This window comes from Sciurus vulgaris (assembly GCF_902686455.1).
Source record: "Sciurus vulgaris genome assembly, chromosome: 10".
In the NCBI taxonomy this organism is placed as follows: Eukaryota; Metazoa; Chordata; class Mammalia; order Rodentia; family Sciuridae; genus Sciurus; species Sciurus vulgaris.
This window is the reverse complement of record NC_136470.1, coordinates 59,556,801-59,582,491: the sequence shown is the minus strand read 5'-3', so window position 1 is coordinate 59,582,491 and position 25,691 is coordinate 59,556,801. Positions and strand designations below refer to the sequence as shown.

The 25,691-nt window shown below is 35.1% G+C and overlaps 1 protein-coding gene across 5 annotated transcripts in view; it reads right to left on the bottom strand.

The window, feature by feature from the left end:
• Positions 1–1,151: 1,151 nt before the first annotated feature.
• TRAT1 (T cell receptor associated transmembrane adaptor 1) overlaps positions 1,152–25,691 on the bottom strand; it is a 37,867-nt gene continuing 13,327 nt past the window's right edge. For 2 of the 5 annotated variants that reach the window (XM_079101449.1, XM_079101445.1), the window contains 4 exons: positions 20,616–20,652; positions 12,620–12,681; positions 10,748–10,836; positions 1,152–5,657 (listed from right to left, as the gene is read on the bottom strand). In XM_079101449.1, coding sequence (XP_078957575.1) covers positions 5,379–5,657; positions 10,748–10,836; positions 12,620–12,681; positions 20,616–20,652 — 467 coding nt within the window. In that variant the 3' untranslated portion in view covers positions 1,152–5,378. The remainder of the gene's footprint in view (positions 5,658–10,747; positions 10,837–12,619; positions 12,682–20,615; positions 20,653–25,691) is intronic. The other 3 variants (XM_079101446.1, XM_079101448.1, XM_079101447.1) reach the window with 3 other exon arrangements.

Below are 25,691 nucleotides of genomic sequence, written 5' to 3'. Positions count from 1 at the left end.
TTGCATTTCTCTAATTACTAGAGATGTTGAACATTTTTTCATATATTTATTAATTGCCTGTGTGTCTTCTTCTGTAAAGTATCTGTCCAGTTCCTTGGCCCATTTATTGATTGGGTTCTTTGTATTTTTGGTGTAAAGTTTTGTAAGTGCTTTATAAATTTTGGAGATAAGTGTTCTATCTGAAGTGTGTGTGGAAAAGATTTTCTCCCACTCTGTAGGCTCTCTCTTCACGTTCTTGATTGTATCCTTTGCTGAGAAAAAGCTTTTTAGTTTGAGTCCATCCCATTTATTGATTCTTGCTTTGATTTCTTGTGCTTTGGGTGTCTTATTAAGGAAGTCTGATCCTAAGCCAACATGATGAAGATTTGGGCCCACTTTGTCTTCTGTTAGGTGCCAACCTAGATGCCCTTCAACAGATGAATGGATAAAGAAACTCTGGTATATATACACAACGGAATACTATTCAGTCATAAAGAAGAATAATATTATGGCATTTGCAAATAAATGGATGGAATTGGAGAATATCATGCTAAGTGAAATAAGCCAAGCCCAAAAAACCAAAGGCCGAATGTTTTCCCTGTTAAGTGGAGAATGATATATAATGAGGGTGCAGGGTGGAGAATGAGAGAGTAATGGAGGAACTTTAGAATATGTAGAAGGAAATGAGAGGGAGGGGGTATGAAAAATGGTGGAATGAGACAGACATCACTACCGTATGTAAATGTATGATTACACGAATGGTATGAATCTACATTGTGTACAATCATAGAAACGAATGTACCCCATTTGTGTACAATAAATCAAAATGCAGTCTGTGAAAAATCAAAAGCTAAATTAAAAAAAAAGTAAATGGATAAAAATAAAAACTTGACCCTTAAAAAATAAAGTAATCCAAGTTTTAATGAAGAAAAAATTGTATACATTTGTAAGAAATTTAAATATTTATTGTAGCAAAACTGCCTTTTTTTCTTTTCTTTTTTTTTTTTTTTTTTGCTGGTAATGGTGTAATCCCAGAGGCTCAGGAGGTTGAGGCAGGAAGATCGTAAGTTCAAAGTCAGAATCAGTAACTTAGCAAGGCCCTAAGCAACTTAGTGAGACTCTGTCTCAAAATAAAAAATAAAAACGGATTAGGGGTGTGTCTCAGGAGTTAAGTGCCCCTGGGTTCAATCCCTGGAAACAAAAGAAAAATAATACTGCCTTTTTAATTTCTAAGAAAATTCTGAGTGTCATGGAATAGGAATATAACAAAGGATTTCAATTCTGCTGCTTACTAATGTTTATGTGATAGTTAGCAAGTTCATCTTTATTGACTTGGTTTCTTCATCAGTAAGATTAAGATTATAATAATATCTATGTTTTAGGGTGACATGTTATTGAATTAGGTATGCAGATGTCATTTATTGTAGTGTCTTGCACTTAGCAAATTCTTAATAAAGATTAGTTGTTCTTGTTATGATTGTAATCTACTTAGTCTGATTAGTTATGGAGTCTTCAATTCAACTCTCTACCATCTTGAGTTTATTCTTATTTTCTATCCCTGGTACTTGTGCCATGCTTTTCAAGACCCAGATTCTATCTCATGGCATCCTTTTGACTTTGCCCCAACTGATTTCTATCCAGTCTATTGTGTACGGATGAGCTCACGATATGAATCTACTGTGATTCAGGTACACATCCCTGATCTGGTCATCCATGAATTTCTAGTTAGCAGGAATTGGGGGTAGGTGGGGGGTTTCCCTCAGAAGAGGTTAAAGCAATGACTAAGAGAACTGAGGGGTATGTCTCTGTTTCTGTTGAATTTATAGTCTTTCTCCCCTTTCTAAATTTTTATGTTCTCTGTTTTCTCTGTCTTAATATAGTTATCTGTACTGTTAATCAGATGAAGACAAAACTTCAGAGAGAGACTTAAAGTATATATTTAAACTGATCACCTGCCTTTAACAGAAATAAATCATTTCATATCAAAGGAAAATGAGTTACTGCTCACATCTTGAGAGTTTGGGAACTTTAAGACATATCCAGTGAAAAGCTCAAGATTTTAGAATTCATCCGTTTTCTAGTCATAAATTTTCTTTACTGTTTTCCTCTGTACATTTTTTTTTAGCTGAAATGGAAAAGCTTATGCAGATACTCCTTCTGGAACTGCCTCAGGTGAGGTATACATATTCCCTTAATCATTACATGATTATCAGTGATTTATAGCTTATTAACATTTCAATATTTCTGGTTAACTTATGAATTTACATTAAATTAAACTAAAAATATATTGTAGAATTGCAATACAGTGGAATGAGTGCTTTGGACTTCTGCTTCTGATCAAGATGAAATAACATCTTGGACTTACTGGAGTAACTAAAATCCAGACAAAATATAGGAAACAAGAGAACTCAAGACACTGAACATCAAGCAAGGCAGGACAATGGTCCCTGAAAGAGGGGAAATAAATGAGATGAATCCTCCCATTGCCCTATCTTATTGCCTGCAGAAAGTTTTCAGGCTCTGGCACAGGTAAAGGGAACCTAGGTTTCTGGAACTGAGAAAATGGAGTAACAGGTCAGAGAAGTCAAAAAAGAAGAGTGCTGGAGAAGAGAGCGCTTGCATAGAGAGAGAAAACAAGATATCTAAAGGGTCCCCCTCAAGCATTCAGTTGAACACTGAGCACATGCTAGTGAGACTATCCAAACTTGGTAAGATCCATCTTAAAAAAATAGTGCCCATGACTCACACAAGGCTGGGGATAGTGTCTGTTTTTCAACAGCCAGAGTGGGAAACCTTCTCATTCATTGGGATTGCTACTAAGTACTAAAGAAGGTCTTATCTCAGTGGCAGGTTAAATTCAACTAGGTCTACAATCTGCTCTGGTGCTATCTAACAGAATTTGAAAGCAAGACTCTAAAAGATCAAATTGTGTCCAAATAACTCAATGCTTTACAAATGGAGTTCAAAAATATTTATAAGAATATAAAAATATCTATCACCAAAGTAAAAGTCACAATATCTTCTGTCCAATAAAAAATGGCATTTAAAGAAGCAGAAAAATACAACTTATAATAGAAATATCAGTTGACTCTGACTGACAGAAATGGTAGGATTCATATATAAAAAGATTAAAACAGTTTTTATAACTATCCCATGTATTTAAGAAGTTAGAGGAAAGATTAAGCATTTTTGATAGAGACTTTTGAAAGCGGGGAGTCCCAAACTGAGTTTACAAAGATGAAAACTAAATTATCTCAGAGCCATCCAAAACTATAAAAAAGGCTAAAATAAAGTAAAATGTGAAATGTGGGATGGAACGGGAAGATGGATACAGAAAAATTATTTCAAGAACCACCTGTCACTTTTTTCTTAGTTTGATGTAAATTGTAAACACACAGATTGAAGATGCTCACCCAATTCTTTAAGAAAAAAAAGGCACAATATAATCAAATTAGAACCAGTGATAAGGAAAATCTTAAAACAAACACAGATAAACAGTGCATAAAACACAGAGGGGCAGAGACATGTATGATGGTAGATTTTACATTGGAAACAATGCAAGTGAGAAGAGAGTAGAGCATCGTCTGCAGATCACTGAAAGAAACATCATCAACCAAAACTTGAATTTTTTCTTTTTTTTTAACCCAGAGAAAATATCAAAAATGAAAACAAATACTTTTTCAGACACACAAAAGTTGGGGGATTTCATCACCAGTTGACCTGATGTACAATAAATATATTTGATCAAATTATGCTATGTGCATAATGAATCCCACTGTTATGAATAATTGTAACGCACCAATAAAAATAAAGAAATCAATAAATAGTCCTTAAAGTTGAAAGATACTGATACTAAACAGATTCCTAAATCTATAAAAAGGACTGGAGAGTTACAGAAATTCAAACAGCATGGATAAGTATGAAAACACTTTTTATTATTATACTCTTTTAAGAAGATAATTGATCATATAGAGTAAAAATAAAAATCTGTAAAATATAAAATCTATAATACTTGGCCAGAAAGAAAGAAAAAGAAGTATATTGTTTTTAAGTTCTATACCAAGTGGCATATCATTTGCATATAGACTGGGATAAATTCAAGTTGTTTATTATAAACCTGTTAAATTCACCCTCCTCAATGGGGAAAGATAACAGGAGGTTTTTGTTTTTTAAAAAACTTTATGGAGAGCAATTTAGGAGTATTTTTCAAAATTTAAATGGCATCTGTATTTTGATCCAACTCTTGATGCTTCAGAAATCTATCTTATGGAGACATGAACACCTTTTTAATAAAGCAATTCCTCTGTGGACATTTGATCCAAAGAAGAAACTAGACAAGTACCCAGACATGTAGAGAAGTTTCCCATTCCAATGTAATTTGTACAAGAAAAAAAACTGGAAGTTGACAATAAGCTAAATATCCTTCAAAATATTTAAATGAATTTTGATTTAATCATCAATGGGATACCCTGCAGACATTAAAATTATGGTTTATAACTGTATTTTGATATAGTTAAATATAACAGTGTAAATAAATCCATAACATATCCTTAAATGAAGAAAGTTTAAATAATATATATAAAATAATCCCCTTTCCTTTTTTTTTTTTTTTTTTTTTAGTAAGAAAGAAGAATGTGATGTGTGTTCATGGGTATGCACATAGTAAAATATCTACAAGGATACATAGACAGTTATTTATGGTAATTTTTTCTGGCTAGTGGAATTTCTAAATTCCTTTTGATATTAGTTTATTGTTGCAAGAAATATGAATTAATTTTACAATAATTTACAATAATTGTTAAACTTATGAAGCTATTTCCATCTGGGAAAAATACCTCTTAAGATTATCCCACCTCTCTTACATATGTATTTTAATTTCTTCTACACCTTTCAATCAGAAATTTCTTCTAATTACAGGTGAAAGAGGAAAAAATTTTGCTTTTTAGTTATTGGTTTTTATTGTTCTTTTAACATGTTCCAGAACACATTTTGCTTTAAAGCTTTTTTTGTTTATTTCTGTATTAGGTATTTTTGTAGAGTTTTGACTTTGTTATCAGGCTTAATTTGAAAGCTGGATTTTGCTTTACTTTTACTACTTAGGCAGTTTTTAGGTGAATTCATTTCACTTTTTTTTTACATTTGTACTTTATTTTTTTCTCTCTTTTTATTTGTTCTTTTTAGATATGCATGACAATAGAATGCATTTTGACATATTATATACACATGGACATACCACTAATTTTAATAGCACTACCTACATTTAGTGCATATGGATGTAGTCTCTGAATAAGAGGTAAGCCACCATCCCTTCAACAAAGGATCAGACTGTCACTCTAAAAGGTCATTCAGTGCTACGTGGGATCTTGTTTGCTCAAAAACCATCTCCAACAGGAGCATTATCATTGACTTAGATCATAGTCTGCCTGATTTATAGGTTCTCTCTTGGCACGAATCAGACCAAACAGTCGGATGGGGTCATCATGAATGTTTTCCTCTATTTCCTGGCTTTCTGGTGAGACACTCTCTACCAAGTTGTTCTTAGAAATGCTGGCATCCATTGCATGTAATTGCTTGTCTTTCTCCTCTGACAAGTGAGCATTCTGTTTCTTGGGCTTCCTGCGCTTCCCCTTGAAGCTGTGATCAAGTGAGGCGTAGCACATTTGTGCTTCAGCAGGCACCTAAGGAGAAATAAATGTTGATTCTTCATTGTTAGTCTGTTCATTCACTTTCATGACTTCTGAAATTTGTATGGTTATGAAAAACAAGTAACTTGGTTTTGACTTCAGCTACTTTCAGAAAAACAAGAAACAAGAACAGAAAAACAAGGAACAACTCAAAGTTTTTGAGTTGAAAAAAGTGCAAAGTTAACAACTATTCACAAAAAGAAAATTGCCTTGGTATTTTATACACTCATAATTTTAATAAAAGATGTCAAGTTTTAAAAAATGTTTAGATGAATCTTTTCCCTGGATTTTTACCCTATGTTGTCCTTACCAAGTAAAAGTACCTCAGTTTGTTGAGAATAATCAATTACAAAGGAATTATACATATGACAAGTTCTACTTTACACGTGCTTAACAATGGGTCATTTAAGGGTACCTATGAAAGTCCCCATTTTTTCCCTATACTTTAAGACTCATAAGTATAAAGGTAAAAATGTCCATTTAAGTGACTGATACCTGGCAAAGAATTAAATTTCTCATCTTTTCCTGTTATTTCCTTCTTGTGTATCTGTACCCAAATTCCCTTTGAGTTCATTTTAAGTTGGCCTTGGCGATGTCCATTAACATCCAAGACAGTCTCATAGTTTTCTCTGGCCTAGAACTAGGTCAGAATCAGGACAAGAAGGACAAGATGATAGAGCAACTTGAAGAAGCAACAAAGCTAAGGCCAAGACCTTTAATTTGTTGTTGGAAAACCTAGAACTGAGTGTGACAGGTTGATATATTTGACTCTATGGAAATGTTATAGGCCAGGCTATATGGTCAATGAATGAATAAACAGATGACATTTTACCTTGAAGACTCCATGTTATGTAGGAAATGCTTCTCCTGTGGGAACACCCCACCTCTGTACCCATCAACAGTTGCTTAGCATAGCATGTTTGACAACACAAAATGGCAATTCTTATATAATGTAAAATTGTTCTCTTTTTAATTCCTATTTTTCTTAACCAATCTACCATGTCAACAGTGATTGTCTAGATGTTAGTAACCATCCTTTAACTTGTACCTAACTAAGATCATTTTGACCCACTTCCCCTTCTACTTATGATTTAGATCTCATGATATTAGTTTATAGTTCTGAATCATAGCAACAGACACTTATGATTGAGGTACTAACTTATGGCATAAAAATCCCCAAAACCCTATGGTTGGGGCTGTTCTCCCAATAGCCATTTTGGGAACTGTGTGAGACAGTCAGTTGGCCAGCTAATGAGGACTCTCAAATTTGAACTTCTCAGTGTTCATTGGTCTGTTCTTAAGTTGAGCCCCACAACACTGAATTCCAGCACTACAATATACTAATCATAGAACCCTGAACAGCTTTTAAAAACTTGTTTTTAAAACCTCAGTTATCTTGCCTTAAAAATGAAAGTAGTAATGTCTCTCTCACAGTGATCAGTCATGATCAGTAGATAAAGACAATATACATGGAAGCTGTAATTATTGTCCAAAAGGACAGTGGTATCATAATAGAAGTTTCAAGCTAAAATGTAAGGATAGTCATTGAACAAACCAAAGTTCTCTGTATTCAGAATTTACCTTTAAGAATAGGCCAAAATTATATCAATTTGTGGAGGTCGGAGTGAGGAAATAGCATTTGGATTACCAAATGTTAATCCATGGGTAAATATCTTCCTATTGGTACTCACCTTCATGCTAAGAGTAGGATGTCTTATATTTTCTGTCAGGCAGAAGAGATGTTTCTGCTTATAACCTCTCTGGTTTCTTTGTCAGACTTTCTATTCTTAAAATAAATTATTTCTAAATAAAGTTGCAACAACTGCCTAAGTGGTATCCTTGCCTTTTATTTTAAATATAACCCTTGCTTTAATCTTTTTCCTCTGCCATTAGTCCCATGTACTTTGGTTAAAGTATCTTTATAAGGCACAATTTTCATATTTTATCATCCTGTCCCCCAAAATCTTAGCATATAGACTAAAGTTTGAAATTCATGTCCTACCCTTTAAAGTCTTCTATTTCTATTCCCAGTACTCCCTAACATAAACTCCATATTCCAGGAAAACTGGATAATTTACAGTTTCCTGCCATACCTTGTACCGCTATCTGTCTTGTCTTTGCCCAGACAGATAGAAAAGATATCAGTAAAGTCTGAAAGACACTACGTAACACAAAAAGCTGGCTATCTTTTTTTTGTCTGTCCAGTACTTTGTTCTATCGTTCGTTCTTTGATAATTTCCTCCCTTTTCTTTTGGTAAAGTCTTCATATCTGGTTTGGGACAGGCTGTCAATTATAGTGCTATACCCCAAGTTCAGCAAAATACTAAGGATGAGACCAAGACTGGAGCAACCATCAGTTGTTTCCCATCCCACTAGCAATATAGGGTGCCTCAGGATGGGCATGTGATTTCACCAGATTCAATTACATGAAATTTTTAGAATTGATACATGCATTGCAGGATAGAAAGATGCCTTTTTCCTAGCGTTTGGAGGAAAAAATCTGAACCTTCCAGTTGCTTGCTCAGCCTCAGAGAGTCCACTGATAACAGAAAAAATAAAGCCAGTAACTTCATGAGGAGACATGAAGGTCACCTCCATATTTAGTCAGCTCAAAAACAAAATACACCCTTAGATTTATCAGTCATAGGAAGCAACGCTATTCCTCTTATGAGAAAGCAGTTCTGAATTTTGCTTCTGCACTTCAAATAATCTCAAATTTCAAATAACATGCATTTCAAATAATACATGTCTGATCAACACTTGGTCAACTTTATCAAATGCTGCAGAGTTCACAGAATGTGAGTCCTGAGGAAGAACCAAAAATTATGTATTTAATAGTCACTTGAGGCTTCCATAAATGCTGTTTCAGTTGAGTAATGGGCAGATGACAGGGGTAAATGAATACGTACCTACAGAGAAAAATGGAAACAACAGAAGAGGGTAAGAGCCAGTTGAGAAATTAGAGGGAAAACCAGTCAAAGTAAGTTTTTGTTGTTCTGTTTGTTTTCATTTTAAATTTTGAGAAGATTTATGCATATTGCTAGACAATTTTATTTTAAAAATGGAAAATGGAGAAGAGTTAAGTACTTGAAGGTATAGAATCCTGAAAGAATTATGAGTATTAACTTTGTTAAGAAGAGAGGATGCTTCTGACATAGGGAGGAAGGGAGAGATTGATTAGAGATGGACATGAAGGCAAAAGGAACAAGTTCACACTTGTATCCCTCAAAGTTTATATGATATGGAGATTCCTGTGGACTCATTTTATTACTAAGTTTCCTGATTAACTCTTTCTTCTTATTGGAGATTGAATTATTGGAATTATAATCTCTAAATCACATGCATCACTTTCAAAGGACAGGAGATTACTTACATTTTTCCCAACAAAGAAATACTCTCCCCTAAGTTTTATACATGACATTGAAGATTTCTTATGCTTCTGTGGTTGACCAAAGTAACAAAGTATGATAATGGCAAATTGAGTAGATCATGATTATACTAATAAAATGGAATTGAGCAAATATAAATATACTACTTCTAATAAGTAAAACTAAATTCATAAGAGGAATGTAATAGAGTGGAGATTAATTTTGTGAGTGGTGTATTTAAATATACAATTTATAAAAGAGCACACTTAATGACATTATATGGCTTTGTGTAATTTCCATTTGAGTGAAAACCAGATAACAGCTCAAAAAAAATTGGTCTGTACAATTTCTATGTATTAAGTAATAGCTTCTATTCAGAATTCTCAGTACTTTTACAACTGAGCTCTGCAAAATCCCTAAATTTCAGATGGGGTGGTTATATTTTAACCTTCTTTGAGAGGTGTCCTTTTATTATCATGGATTTAGCAGATCTTATTATATCATGCAGTTTTTCAGGCATTTTATCTAAAAATATATTTTATAATAAGCTGAACATCAGATGATAGATTTGGAGCTTTTATATTTTTGTCAAGCCTTACCACATCTTGGTTTCTTAATAAAAATTTCCAGGAAGTCTGATTTCTTAGGGGATTCACATAAAGAAAAAGAGAGAAATTCTACCTTAATGGGAAGTTTCTAAGATGTGATCCCATCTGGGGACAGAACGTTTTCCATCAGACAGGAGATGTTGGATTCTGTTTCCATCCTTAGTACCTTAGTGTCCCAGGATAAGATTTTCACCCCTTACAAGCATTGGTAAGGTGGGAATAATAATGCTGCTTCCCTCATAGTAATCTAAAGAGATAGAGCATATAAAGCACAGAAGACCAGACCCGACGTATAACAAATGCTTAGGAAATGCTGTCCTTAATACTATTTCTAGGTAGTAAGGAGAAATAATATAATTGAAGAGAACTATTTTAACTGAAATTTATGGCATTTCAGACGTATGCAGGCTAAGACTTTTGAATGATTTTTAATAAGGTGAGTGCCATGTTTGATGAGGTTGAATTGACTGTGGCAGGAAAATGGGAATCTGTATATTTTTCTTGGGTTTTTGTTTCTGCTTGTTTCTATCCCGCCTGTTCACACATAAACTGTGTGTATATTTCACAATTTCATGCCAGAAGAGTACAGTCAGGGAATTATTTGCCTTTTCAAATAGAGGTATGCTGTTTCATATCCAGCTAAACATACAATGCTCCCAAGACCCAAACCTTAGGAATCCATGACAGAGAAAGAAAGAGAATAACATCCTTGAGAGAGAAATAACATATCTATGAGTGGAATCTCTCAAGGATTCCTGAAATCTGGGTCTTGTGAGCATTATATGTATGTCAACTTTCATCTTGATCTTTGTGCCACACATAAACTTTTCACTCTGAAAGGAAAACATTAATGGATTATTTAGGAATAATCCAACTTTTACCTATACATAATTTTTACTCTTTGAGTGTGCTTTGGATTCTGTTTACTTGCCTCTGAATTTCCCTGTAGAGCTCACGTTCCAGAACTTGACATTTGATTCAGGTTACAAAATTTCCAACAGGCTACTTCAAATGCATATCAGAACACAATGCTCTTATGCTCTTGAAACATGCCCATGTGCTTTGACCTAGACTGAACTTGGTTTTGGGTACAAAAAACAAAACTCACATGTGCAGATGGAGCAGCTTCTTGCATGTCATTTACAGATCTGTCTGGTCGGGCTTTCATTTGTTCATAGCAATTTTCATCCATTGTTTCTTGAGAGTTGAAAAGATTATGATGTGCAACAGAAAAGAAAAAAAATGTGGGCACAAATAAAAACACACCATTTAGTAGAACATCATGCTAAATGAAATAAGCCAGACTCAGAAAATCAAGAGTCGAATGTTTTCCGTCATAGGTGGAAGTTAGAGTAAAGTAAGGGAAAAAGATGGGGGGGATAAAGATATCATAAAGATATAGGACAGATCAGTGGAATGGAAGAAGGAGACTGAGTGGGGGAGGAGGGACAGGAAAGGGTAGAAAATGCAAACTGAATTTGACAAAATTATATTATGTATAATTATATCATAGTGAATTCCATCTTTATGTATAACTATAAAACATTAATTTTAAAAAATTAATTAATTAATTAAAAGAAGCTCAGTAGAGTCAAAAAGAAGAAATGGAGAAGGGAGATGACCGGGGTGGTGGGGGACACAAGGGACTAAAATGTAGTAAATTAAATTTCATGCATTATGATTTTGTCAAAATGAACTCAACAATTATGTGTAATTATAATGCACTAATGAAAGAAGAAAAATGCATGGTCCCAAAAAACATGTAAATGTGTATAAGAAACCCCAAAGTATCACTTAACAATCTTGTGGGTGGAGTGCAAGAGGTTAAGGAAACAAACCACATGCAAATCAGATAGTGCAGTAGTGAAGTCTTGTTCTTTTTTTTTTTTTTTTCTTTCTTTTTTGATACTACAGATTGAACCTAGTGCTTACTCACGGAATCATATCCTCAGCCCTTCTTAATTAAGGTCTTGCAAGGTTTAAGTCATGAGATTATGTAAAAATTTAAATTCTCAAATATTACTGGTGGGCATCACTATTCTGCAAAAGGAAACAGGAGGGTAAATAATTTTTAGCAATATATTTCTGAGAAATCGTTTCTGATTCCTTAGAGTGCAATACTTAGAGGACACTTTGCATTGAAGTAAAGATGTAAATTCTTGAATCCTATAAAATTCCCACATTTCTAATTTTTTTAGGTTTCCATATTGTTTTGAGTATAGATATCCAGATACAGCTAGTACATGACAGGAAATCTCTGTGATTGATCTTAGAGATGAACAGGAATTATAAGCCCAGAGTCTTCTCTCAGGAATTGAGCGGAAGCTTGTACGGAAGGGAGGTAGTTTTTCTCATCCGCTCTGAAACTAGACCTAAGTTTTCTGTTTTGAGAAATCTAGGGTGCTTTTTTATTTTTAGATAGTTATTCAAGGACTAAGGAATGCTGGTAACTGAAGAGCACTTGTTATATAAGAACAAAAAACTGTAAATCACCTAGTGATGATATAGTTGTTCTTCCCCTACCTGCCATCCATCTAGCCCCAGGTCCTCTATTTAAAAAGAACCAGTTAGAACACAGGAAACCAGAGGAAGGATTTGTTGTTCCATATTATTTACTGCAGATTTGTTTTTGTTTATAGAGCACAAAGCACGGTTTCTATGAATCATTTTCTTTCTAGAAATAAATTTATTTCATAGAATTCTCTGTGTGTCAAAATACATGGTAATAGAATCTTTGTGAGTGAAAGGAAGAGAATACAGAAAAGCAGAATGTTGATTTACAATTAATATCACAACACAATTTATAATATACATGGTTGGAAGCATAACCTAAATGATATACTAAATATATTTGAATTTATGCTTAACCCAAGGACATTTAAATGTGATTGTGTTTGAAAAATGAGTTTCGTCAAATTCTTTGTGGAATTATGTGAGTCTACTTATTGATAAGTTTAGCTTATGAGAAAATAAAACTTACCTGGGATTATATTATCTAAATTACCATAGATTGGTGTGTCTTCAGTATAATATTCATCAACCCTATAACAAGGAAAAGATTGATGTGATTAGAGTCCATTTTATACATAATTCATTACTAACTTTCCTAACCTAGCTAAAGTCAGTACTGAGTTAAATACTGCATGTTCTTATTCAGCCTCAACCAACCAAGGTAATTGTGTTTATCTGAAAGTGAGTGAGCACTTCCATGTGTGAATGTGTGCATGTAAATTTAAATGGTTGAGTGTAGGACCTTCTTTTAGGGAATGATTATTTAGTACTCATTGTGTGTCAGGTGCTACTTGTAGTGCATTTCATTTATTTGTTTATTTTATCCTCATAACAATCCCAAAAGATAGGCACTATATCATTCCCATTTTACAGATAAGAAATCCTGGGCACATAGAAGTTATAGAACTTGTTTAAGGTCATAAATCTAACAAATAGCAGAGTTGGGATTAGAACCAATCTGTACTAACTATATAACTGTACTGTCTAATGATATTCTTTCACTCTGAATATCACTCTGACCAACGCCTTAAAATTATGTTTACTAAGTATAAATTGCAGACTAATTAGATTGGCAGATGTAATAAAATGACTGATTAGCTATTGCATTCAGATGCTAGGTAAAGTGTTTTACACACATCATGACAAAAACCCATGAAATTTCTGCAGACAGTATTATTATTTCCCAATTTACAGAGGAGAAGCCTGAGATTCCAATAGATTAATTTGTTTTCCTTAGTCCTATGTGTAAAGTCATCAGTGATGACCAACTATGAAAATGTTCCTCTATGCCAGTGCTCATTCAATCCTCAGGACAATCCTACAGTATGCACACATTTATTCCTATTATACATATAAGGAATTTAGAAATCATGGTGTTTAATTAAATTTCTCAAAGACACACAGTAACTGGCAGTGCTGGGATAGTAATGCAAGTTTGATCCTAAAGGTCAGTGGTCTGTCCACATCGTGAGGAAGACTTGCAGAAGGTGATACCATTCAACAGTTATAGTGAAACAGTCTAGGAGGTCATACCAGGACCATAGTTTTATGCCCTGCTAGTCAAGAGAATTGACAAGAGTGCATGACTACTTGTTCTTGTTCTTTGATTAACTTTCCTGCCAGCCTCATGTGAGTGATGTTATTATTACAACAGACCTCCTACTATTGTCATCAGATTATCACTCTACCTATATCATTCTACCATTGACAATACCCTTAGTAACCAGCTTTCACAATGGCAGGCTGGGAACAGGTGGTGAATATAGCATTTCATAAAATAATACCAACTGCTTTAACTTTGAGATTACATGTCACTGAGAACTGGAAGGAATGGCATCAAAAGAAAAAGTAACTCTTATCTCAAGGCCTGACACCTGCATGACTCCCCATGCTTCTGAAAGAAGACACAGTATGTACAAACTGTAAGTATCCTTGAAAAACAGCAGTTCAAAGAATGACTGCATGAAATGGTTTCAACAGTCCAGGTGCTAGCATGTCTTACACTTATAACAAAGGAACTCATCTGTAACCTTTCTTTTCATCCAGTAATTCAATACACCTTAATATTAGGATACAGAGTGGTCCCTGCTCGGGTTTTTTTTAATTTTTAATAAGACAATCCATCCATTTTCTTAGCACATGTAGATAGCAGACACAACCTGCAAATGATAAATCATGTCCAAAAAATGAATATCGTTTCATTCCCTATGAATGAAAATAAGATGTGATTTATAATGCAGTGCCCTGTGTCTACAGGCAGGTCTCAAATGATTAATCATCTCAAATAAACTATTATTCAGGAGGAGTTGCCTAACGAACAAATTTTTCAAATGTATTTTTATTTAGCAATGCCAACTAGCTCCAGCTTATTGCAGACATGTAATAAACTTCAACAAATGTTTGGCAGTGTTATATGTGGCACATTACAGTAATTACTTTTTAAAATAAATTAATAAATCAGCCCATAGCTGAAAGGCTAGTGTACATCTGAGTTTCTGCCTGAGTTTGGGACTGTCCATTGCTCTGAGTGTGTCTAAAATGGGTCTTTCACCAATAAATACACTTATTCACATACCAGAATTTAAAGATAAATTAATTATATATTTTACTGTGGCCCAAATTTTGTGTTTTAACACATTTTTCTTTTTCCTGTTTTTAAATTCTTTACTTATTTTTATTTTATTGTGAAATATCAAATACTTTATGATCTATGGGGATTAAATAACTCATTCCATTTTTTAAAAAGATTAGTACTTCTTCCTAAGTGCCCTGGAACTTCAATTCTCTAAGTTTCAACTGTTTTGTTTACAAATCAAGATTATTAAACTAGTTGATCTCTAGTCTTTTCAGTTCCCAAATTCTATCATATAAATGTAGCATTCTGGGGCTGGGGAGATAGCTCAGTTGGTAAAGTGCTTGCCTTGCAAGCACGAGACCCTGGGTTCAATCCCCAGCACTGCAAAAAATGAAAAATAAAAATAAATGTAGCATTCTAACATCCAAATAAAAATTAAAGATGTTTCCACAAAACTAAATAAAATTGTTTTAAAAAACTGAGAAGTTGTCAAATTGAGGAAAAAGCGAGCTTGGGAGACTATCAGAAATTTTGATAAATGTTAACTTGATTTGCTTGACAGACATTTCTTTGAATAGGCAGAGATATAAGTTTAGGTTCCATCAGCATATGTTATTGAGAGTCGTGGTGTATGGAATTATTTACCGAATGAGTATAGGTAGGGAAGACATTCATTAGGGGAGCCCCAGAATGCTCCTATGTTTAAGGTTCAGGAAACACTGAAGAAAAAGGAGCTGCCACAAAGAGAAGAGGAAAATTCACAGGACGGAGGGTATAGTGGCTCAAAATCCAGAAAAGCAAATGTTTCAAGAGAATGTTAGAGTGCCAAATGGTACTGAGGGATTCAGTGAGACAAGATTCGAAACTGTGGAGTTCATTGATGTCCTTTGACAGGGGCTGCAGATTAGAGAGGCCCAAAGATTGAACAGAGTAGGTTCAAGACAAAAGAGGAGGAGGAGGAACTAGAAAATGTGCACAGAATGTAGATGGATCCTTCAAGGTTTGTATAAATGGTACCAAACAATGGTATGTGTGGGATCTAGTGTTGAGGGAGCATTTTCTGTTTGTCTTAAGGTAGGGACAATACTGTCATTTATATATTGAGGGGAATGATACAAGAGGGGAAGAAAGAATATTGATGCAGGAGAGGAAAGGGAGTTTAGAGTGATGCATTCCTGAGTATATGCCTACTGAGTCTTTGCTTTCCCTGGCAGGAACTGTGCCATGGGTGTATGCATCTTGAACTTAAGAGTGGAAGGCACCAGTGATGAAATCCTGATCCAGGAGAACAGTGTCAACTGCGACAATATTTTGTGTTGGCTGGAGGCTGAGAAGTGAATCCCTGTGAAGAGATCACTGGACTCATTCTCGGTTGGTGTTCAAGTTCCTCTCTAATGTGACCAATTCTTTTGAAGTCTTTAAAAAAAAAAATGAGCTTGCTAGTGCTTCAGAGTCCTTAAAAAAGAAGGGTCTCTTGTCAGATCTTTGGAAAAAGCAGAAAGAACTTTTTAAATGAATGAAGACGTTTAAAGAGACCCTGGAACAGTGATACAGAGGTAGGGGTGGCATAGGGACAATGCAGAATAAGATTTTTTGGAATACATAAGAACTCTTCAGGTAGTTCCAAAAATGCTTATGAAGGGGACTGGATGTCTGTAGTTACACAGGGGCGGGGCTGGGGTTATGGTTATTTGTACATTAAAACAAACAGGAGGCTGGAAAGCTCAGAGTCACTTGGGCAGTTGTCAGAGGAAGGGGCTTGCCTTAGCTATTTTGCTGCTGTGACTAAATGATCTGACCAAAGCCATTATAGAAGAGGAAAAGTTTATTTGAGGGTTTACAGTTTCAGAAGTCCTAGTCCATAGAAGAGCATCTCTATTCCTCATGGCTCGAGGTGAGGCTGAACATCATGGCAGAAGAGAGTGGCAGAGGGAAGCAGCTCACATCATCAGGAAGAAGAGAGAGAGAGAGTCTCTACTCTCCAGATAAAAAATATATACCCAAAACCATGCCCCAATTCCAATCTCCTCCAGCCACACCCTACCACTTCAATTATCACTCAGTTAATCCAATCAGCAGATTAAATCACTAATCAAACTAAGACTTTCACAACCCAATCATTTCTCCTGTGAACCTTCTTGCATTGTTTCACACGTGAGCTTTTGGGGGACACCTCACATCCAAACCATAACAGGGCTCATTTGCATATCCACTTGGGAGTGTGTTATGTCAGGGCAACACAATCCAGGAGTTCCACTGTCTTAAGGATTTTCAACCCTGAGAACAGGTTAAGAAGACAGTAGAGACTAGTTATATTTAAGGCACTAGTTATATTTGGTGAGTGTATTTAGCAAAAAGGGAAAATGAAGAGGGTTCCACTCTGCAGAGCTCTACGCATCCGAGAAATCACCCTAAGGTTGAAGAGTAGCTGAGCTGAGATAATGTTTTGTAATGGTGGTGGGAACTTGTCCCAAGCTTTTTGAGAGAAATTGAAAACTGAGGAGTCATGATAAGCTTAAAGTAATTGTAACCCAGAACTGCTGTCCTAAAGTAGGGTGAACAAGCTGCAGATGGGCAGGAAAATTCTTAGACTTTCATTTTCAACCAATAAAGTAGCACCTTTTTTTTATTCAACTATTCTCTGTAAGCAAAATGTTATCTTAAGTATTTTTTCAGATGATAAAACTGAAATTCGCCAATACTCATTTTCCCAAGACTATGAATCTACCATTGCGAGAATTTGATTAAAATTCAGAGTTGTCTCGATCCCAGACCCATGATATTCCCACTGCACTAACTTTCTTACACAAATAAAAAGCCAAAAATTGTGTAGAATTACTGTTTAAATGAAAAATAAAGTGGCCCAAGGGTAAATACCAGAAAGTAAGTATTTGACTTTCTGTTAGATTTAGATGCTATGCTGTTCTTAAATTGGTCATGTTTCTGACCTACAAGTACAGAAAGAGCAGGGACTTGGGGAAGCAGGATGATGAACAGAGAAGAAAAGTTTTCCCCCCTCCAGCATAGCTTCCCACCTAAACGGATGCTGTACAGGGCAGGGAGGAAGTTCAATGGGGAACCCAGTGTGATAGAAGCTAACTTCCTTCTTTCTTGCTATAAGCCATTTTGGCACTGAAAAGGCAGAAGTAATTCTAGACCCACCTTAAAAAGATAGATTTATTTCCACTTACTCCGTTTTAACATTTTAAATTTTAATGGCTGTAAATAATTTTCATTTTTTTTTTTTTGTTCGTTTTTTCGGTTTTCTTTTTTGGAGCATCAAAGCTCTCCTACAAAAATGATTTTGGTTTTCAAACCACATAATCAAGAGAAATAGAGAACCTATGAAATATATACTGGAAGCTGTGAATTAACATACCTTTCTATAGATAACATCTGCAATGCATATTCAAATTTTGCCTAAGTGGAGTTTGTTTTTTTGTTGTTTTTTTTTTTTTTTTTTTTTTTTTTTTTTTTTTTTTTAAGTGGAGATTTATTACAGAAGACAGAGATGACTGATCCTTAAGGGAAGGATCTGTGCCTTTGTATTTCTGTTGTTGCAGGCTGGTTCTCCAGGTGGCCTGAGAACAACCAATCTGTCCTCCCTTTCTCATTTGTAATTCTGAAGAACAACTGTAAAATGCAGCTGAAAATGCAGCCCCTAGAGATGGAGAGTAACTGACTATCGCTAAACAGACTGAGTCCCCCATGGAGACTGGCGGTCCTTCGTCACTTAGCCCACCATATCATTTTGCTCCAGCGTATAAAACCCAACGTGGAGCCGGCCTTGGGAGGCTGAGGCAGGAGGATCGTGAGTTCAAACTCAGCCTCAGCAACTTAACAAGGCCCCAAGCAACTAAGAAAGACCCTGTTTCTAAATAAAATTTAAAAAAAAAATTTTTAAAGACTTTTTATAGTCTGCATTTTTGAGTCATTGTACACAAATGGGGTACATCATTTCATTTCTATGGTTGTACACGATGTAGATTCATACCATTTATGTAATCATACATGTACACAGGGTATGGCTGGGGATGTTGCTCAATGGTTAAGTTGCCCTGGGTTCAACCCAAGAAAACACTAAGGTGGGCTGATTTCTGAGGTCTCAGTGCCAGTGCAAGTGAGTCACATGCAAATAATATACTATTCCTAGACAATTTTCCTGAGCATTGAGGAACTAGCTCATAATAAGTTCTAGGCTTTTGTTTTCCTTTGCTGCCTATCTGTATGTAATAGACCCTCTTCATGTAGCGCATTGTGTGTGTTGCGTGTCTCATCGCACAATACACAGGCAAGTAGAAAACATGCAACCTAAGATGCAGTGGGCTGAAGCTATAGAACTCCTCCTGGTGGCTGCCATCATGATGATCTTTGTTTTCTGCCATGCTGTGTGAATCCTCCCTCAGAATTGGTCATCAATGAGCTGGTTCTACAATTGTCTAAAACAGTCCTTATTTGTTGAGTCAATATTTATGGAATGAATGAATGTTATAAAAGAACCAGTCATGATGGTACATGCCGGTAATCCCAGCTACTCAGGAGGCTGAGGCAGGAGGGTCACAAGTTTAGCCTTGGCATCTTAGTGAGATCCTGCCTCAAAATAAAAGTTAAAAAGGCTGGGAATGTAGATCAGTGGTAAAACAGCCCTGGGTTCAATCCCCAATACTACCAAAAACAAATAATCAAAACCAGCCTCTTTTTCACATTTGCCCTGCAACAAAGAGCCTGCTTGAATGGAGATGGGTATTTTACCAAATTTCCCTTCCAACTCCTCCCATCCTAATCCCCAAGCCATTCTTTAGTTAAATGATCAAGTCTTGAGATTTCTATCATACTGCATCTTAATTACACTTCAAGTGGCAATCAGTCATCAAGGAGATTAGCTACTACTACATGGCTCTATAGGATTTTCTTTTTCATATTTTTTATAACAAGCAAAAGAGTGATCAGCAAATCACTCCTGATATGAAATAATGACTTGAAAATTATCTCATGCTTTAGAGATTCCAATGCAAAAAAGTAGTCATAAAAATAAAAATTTTGTGTGTGCGTAAGTATACCTGCAGCCCAGATCTTCAATCCATTAGACAATTTACATAGAGAAAAATTTTAAAACATTAGAGTCCCCAAAGGCTTATAATTTTATCCTATGCAGTTAGTAAGTTCTATGTTTAGCAAAGGCCTTTCAGTCCACCATTTCAGAAGGCCTTGAAGGCCTCTAAGAAATTCCCTATTTAGATTGCATTTTACTCCTAAAATGGAATCTCCAATAAAATGACACTTTAGGGTCAGAAATACTGTCTGCAAAAATGAACTTTCTTTACTATGATTTATGCTATGAACATTTTTTAAAAAGTACCATACTACACAAATTTCTCTGTTACTAGATCAATAAATGTTAAAGAACAACTGTAACTGGATGCTATATTAGAGAATTGATCCATCCCATTTACCTATTGATTCACATGACCCTTATAAACAACATGCCACTAGGCATATTGGTATATGAGGTATTGCCAGATTTTCCTCCACTCTAGATTCTGAAGTGCAGCACAATTCTGTATAAATTTCGCCTGTACTCTTAAAAGTTTAAGTTGAATCATAATCTAGGATATCTATTTTTTAAATTAATGAGGACTATAGATGGAAGGTTAGAGGTTCATTTCATTTTCACTCAGTTCTTTTGATTGACTCAGGATTTCTTAATAATTAGGTGGATAATAATGTTAGATCATCTAATCTTCAGATGAGAGTAAAAGTAATTAAAATTCACTTTCATTTTATTTTAACCCAGGTGCAACATCCCTGAACCAAACCTATAAGCAATGTAACCTTTGTTACCTTCACTCATTAGTTGGGAATCATAAAAGATGATTTGATTTCAACATACCTGGGAATGTAGTCATCAGAGTATCTGTACATTTTATCTGAAAAATATCCAAAATATACAAATTAAAAGAAGCTTTGGCATCCATTTGTTAAGTCTTCTACATACAGAGGGTTCTGAGGAGAGTTTAGCCTCAATGTCAGTTAACATCTTTATCATGCCATTCAGGCCACCACCAGTTGAACTAGGGATGCTGTGGTTTGGATGTGATTTGCTTGTCCCCCAAGGATACATGTTGTAAGTGCTTGTTCTCCAGAATGGCAGTATCAGGAGGTGTTGCACAACCTTTGAGAAGTGGAGCCTAGAGGGAAGTCCTTGGGCATTCAGGGTGTTACCCTCAGAAGGGATTAGGGAACCCCTGGGTAGTTCTTAACAAAGGATTATTATAAGAGGAGTAAGACTGGCTGCTCCCTCTCTGCCTCCTGGCTAGAGATGCCATGACTTACTTCAACCCATGCTCCTCCTCCTGTTGTTATCTGTCATGAGGTAATTTGGTCAAGGCGAAGCACTGTAGAACTTGCATTACGCTGTTTGCATTTTGAATCTTCAAGACCATGAGCAAAACAAACTTGTTCTCTTTATAAAGTTAGCTGCCTCAGGCCTTTTATTGTAGTAATATAAAGTTGACTAATACAAGAGATGACGACTTTCTTCTATTTGGGCCAGTTCGATTCTATCAAGGTAATATGAGGTGATACAGAACCAGATGCATGGCCATTTTATGCAAAGGAAACACTAGGCAGAGAAGCTGGTACCTCCATTCCTGCCTTTCTTTTGGTTCCTGTCCATTGTGGAGCAAGAGCATATTTTCTGCCTTTGAATTCCATCAGTACTTCTGCATTCTTCTGTTAGTTTCCTTCTTTGCCATATTGGTTTGAGTAGGCTTTTATTTGTTATCACCCTCCAAAAATAAATCCTAAGAAAGAGTTCTTTTCCTATTTATCTATCTATCTATCTATCTATCTATCTATCTATCTATCTATTTTTAAAGTGTTAACATTTCTTGGTATCTGAGCAACAACATAAAAGCGATGCTAAGGAAGTAGTTCCAGTCATAAATCTATTTTATCTACATAGTGCAAACAGGGGAAAGTAGAGGTGACAGTCTTAGGGAGAAGAAACTGGGGAAAAGGTGGAATCTCTACAATCAATCAAAACAGTAAAACACCTTCTAAAAGAAACAGTTTTCTTTGATCTAAAAAGACAAGACTAACCAGGAACATAATATTGGACAATAAAACCATGAAAACAATTATGTGCCAAATAGCAGGAAATAGCCCACTGTTGAACCTTGAAAGTTATAGCTCAAAGGTAAATAATTTCTAGTTAAATATGTATTCAAAAGATATTAGAAAATACAGCTTTAAGAAATTTATTTGGCAATCAATTAATAATGAATTATTGGGGTATATTAAGAAATATTCAGGGAACATTGATCAATAAATTTTCTTTGATATTGAACTAGATGGATATACATAACATGATATTTATATTTTAATTTCTTATTATTTAATCTGACATTAAATAAAAGCTAAACTCTTGCAGATGTTATTTTATAAAAATAAAGACCAGTATTATCTAAGTCCATGACAACTACCCAGAGAAAACAGTAACTTTATCTTTTAACTTTAACATAGGAAAAATGCTGAGGGTTGGTAAGGAACAAGCAATAACATTTTTAAATAATTGAGTAAGTCACCAAGCAACTGTGAAGATTATTTTTAGCTAGATTTAGCATGACAATGTTGACTTATCCTTCAGAGAAGTTATTTACCTTAAAAAAATATTGGGGGAACAATATATGGTAACAGTCACATTGCTAGATGAAATGGACATGTTACATGGTAATGTGTTTGGAAGAATTCAGCAAAGGACCAAATGAGGAAAGGTTTTACACAGCATGTACACTAAACTGCTATAGAACCCCAAATAATGAATGTAACCCAATGGGATTTGTCAGAAATACACTTCTTCCAGCCCACAGGAAATGTCCTACCATGAACTGCATATGATAGAGGCAGTTATTTTCAACTACTTTTCAAATTTGACTTGTGAATATGAACACACACAAATGCCAGGGAAAGCCGAGGGTGATCTGAAAGATGCTGTACAGTAGCCACAAGTTAATGAGCACCCAGAAAAATCAGAAAGCCTGAGAAATATGAATAATTAATATAAATGATTATTAGAAGGATAATAACTACACAACTAATAACTAATTAGTTATTACAGACCAGAAAAATTGTAAGGTGGAAAATAAGACATATAGTATGTGTTGATATCTTTCTGTGAGAAAGAAATGTTCATACTCAGGCCATGGATTCAGATTTGGCTGGAAATAAAGTGATGTACAAGAAGTTAGTACAACTGTTGTTTGATGTATCATAGAACAAATTTAGGGCTAGGAATCAGAAGATATTGTATTTGGTACCAGATCAGCAATACATGTGTTATGTGGCAACATGCAAATTATTTAAAAATTTTGATTCTCAGTTTATTCACCCAGCAGGAATAAATCTACTCTTATATCATGGAGTATATATGAAAAATAAATGAGATGATTTCTGTAAAAGCATTTTACAAAATGACAAAGTTACTTATTCATGTTACATAATCTAAATACATACCACATAATAAGCCACAATTTGTGTTCAGTTGGGTTGAGAAGTTTCCTTATTAAATAAGTTAACTGAAGACAGGCTGAGACTTTTAAGATGGTATTTCAAAGTTGAAGTTAAAATATTTATAAGTAAAGCTTGATCTGCAATAAAATTACTCAAATCTCCACTTTGATAAGAGGATAGACACCAGATGAACATTAATATGAAAGAAAATTAAAAATTTATCATTTGAAAATAAATTTGAAAAAAAATTAAAAATAAAATAAATAATATCATTGCTTAATAAAGATAGGAAAAAATAGATGTGGAGTAAGTAAAAGTATTTCCCCAAACTAATATTTTTAAAAGATAATATGAACTTTTTAAGGGGAAGTAATGAGTATGAATGTCGGAAAGCATACTCATGTTAATGTGTCCCCTTGTATAATCATATAGGAAGGAAATGTATTATCAGGAGTAAAAGGCACAAAAGAAGGAGAAGGGGAGGAGGAAGCAAAAAGCACCACAACAAGAAAGTAGGAACAAGAAGGTTTGCCGGGAATTGGGCATAGACGTAGCTGTATGAAGAACACACTATAGTAATGTGTGAGCCTTTCATTGGGAGGAAAGAAGACCATATCAATGTGAAAGAAGGAAATAGTGATGGAACCATTATCCATCAAGATCAAGGACATTGAAGAAGTACCCTGAGAGAGGACTTAAAGAGTTCAAGGATACCACATTCCATGCCATTCTTAGAATTTAAATGTGTAATGTGGAGGTGAACCATCAGTACCTGGGTGATTTTAGTTTTACAGTCCTTCCTAGAGGAAGATGAACTATAATCTCTTTAAATGGCGAGTAGTAATGAAAAGTATAGCGGTGAAAGGTTAGTGTGAAGGTCAGCAAGCTCAGGCTTCTGAAAAGAGCTGGCTCCGACATGAGGGCTCCTGAGTTTATTTTAAAATAGATGGCATGACTTAAAGGCTGCCTAGTCATTTTAATCATATTTAACAAAATTACAAAGTATCTGCTTTGCTATAAAGTGGTGAGGGGTGCAAGACGGTGTGTGGGAAGAACTGGGTGAGTTTTCATGATCCTCTCCTGTGAATCAGATGCAGACTCTTGCGGTTGGGTACACAGTTGAGGGGTTGATAAGCAAATGTATTTGCTTTTATGTTTTCTTCTTTAAAAGATACACCCTTTTAAGCGCACTACATGACAACAAGAAATAACAGCTCATGGTTTAATCCCCAGAAGGGAATCTTTCTGATTCATTTTCAATGTGAAATGTGAAAAATGTGCCATAGTTTTCCGGTGAAGAGGAGATACACCGACAGGACTTTGATGTATGTGCAAATCATGCACTTGTTTATCCTTCTCAAAACAGAGAGCAAGAGTTGGATAAATAATGTTCCTCAGATTTAAAGAAGGAAAAAGCTAATACATTCCTATCAGGAAAATAAGTAAATATAATCCTCCTAAAAGAACAGATTTGGACAAAGAATCACATAAAAATGAAAGATTTGTTTGGGGAGGAAAAGAGAACTCTATTTCAAAGCTTCTACCCAGCTGCTACAGAAAACATCAAGGAAAGGCTTATCTTGTCTATCTGATTGAATGTGTAGATATTATATTGTCAGAGGGATGGAGATTTTCTTTTGTAAGCTATTTAATACGCCAGCAGAACTTATTCAACCACTGTTTGCCAAGGTGGAGTCAGACCTTGCAAGTTTCTTAGCCACAAAGAGTAACACAGAGATACAAGCATAAAAAGTTGCATGAGGCCAGATGCAAGAGCATTACATTTACAGACCAAGTTGCAGAAAAGCTGACTGAGAGGACAGAATCTCTTCTGTCTGTGCAGGAGATATAGGTCAAAGGGGAGTCTCCAGGGGGACCTGGGCTCAAGTTAGACATGTCAGGTCACTCATTGTCTGGCCCCACAAAAATCTTAAAAGGATTACCACTGGAATCAATGGAAAACTGAGGCACTAGCTCAGATGACTGCTCTTGTCATACGTAACCTTAAATTATTTCACCTCTCTAGCTCTCAAATTGTCTTCCTCTAATTCAGGCAATAGCATCATCTGCCTTCATAAAATATCTCGATAAAGAAATTATAGTCAGTTTAAACAATCAACTGAGGATAAGTGCTACTCTTAGCTTGTATTTTTCTATAAAAGAAACTTTGTAGAAGATTTCTGATGATGGGTCATGTATACATCCGCCTTATAAAATTTGTTTGTTTGAAAATACATTTGTTTTTTTAAATAATTTTGGAAAGCATTGTAAGTGAAAAAGCATTGCTTGCCTCCAATTTCACCTTAGACATAGATCTGTTGTACAGAGGTCCTACAAGAATGTTATGTTTCTGGGCGAGGATATTTCATCAACACAAAAGTGTATGTGCTGGTAGAAACATGTTGCACAGAGAATTAGAAAAACCAAGCACTTATCTCAGATTTTGCTATTGAAT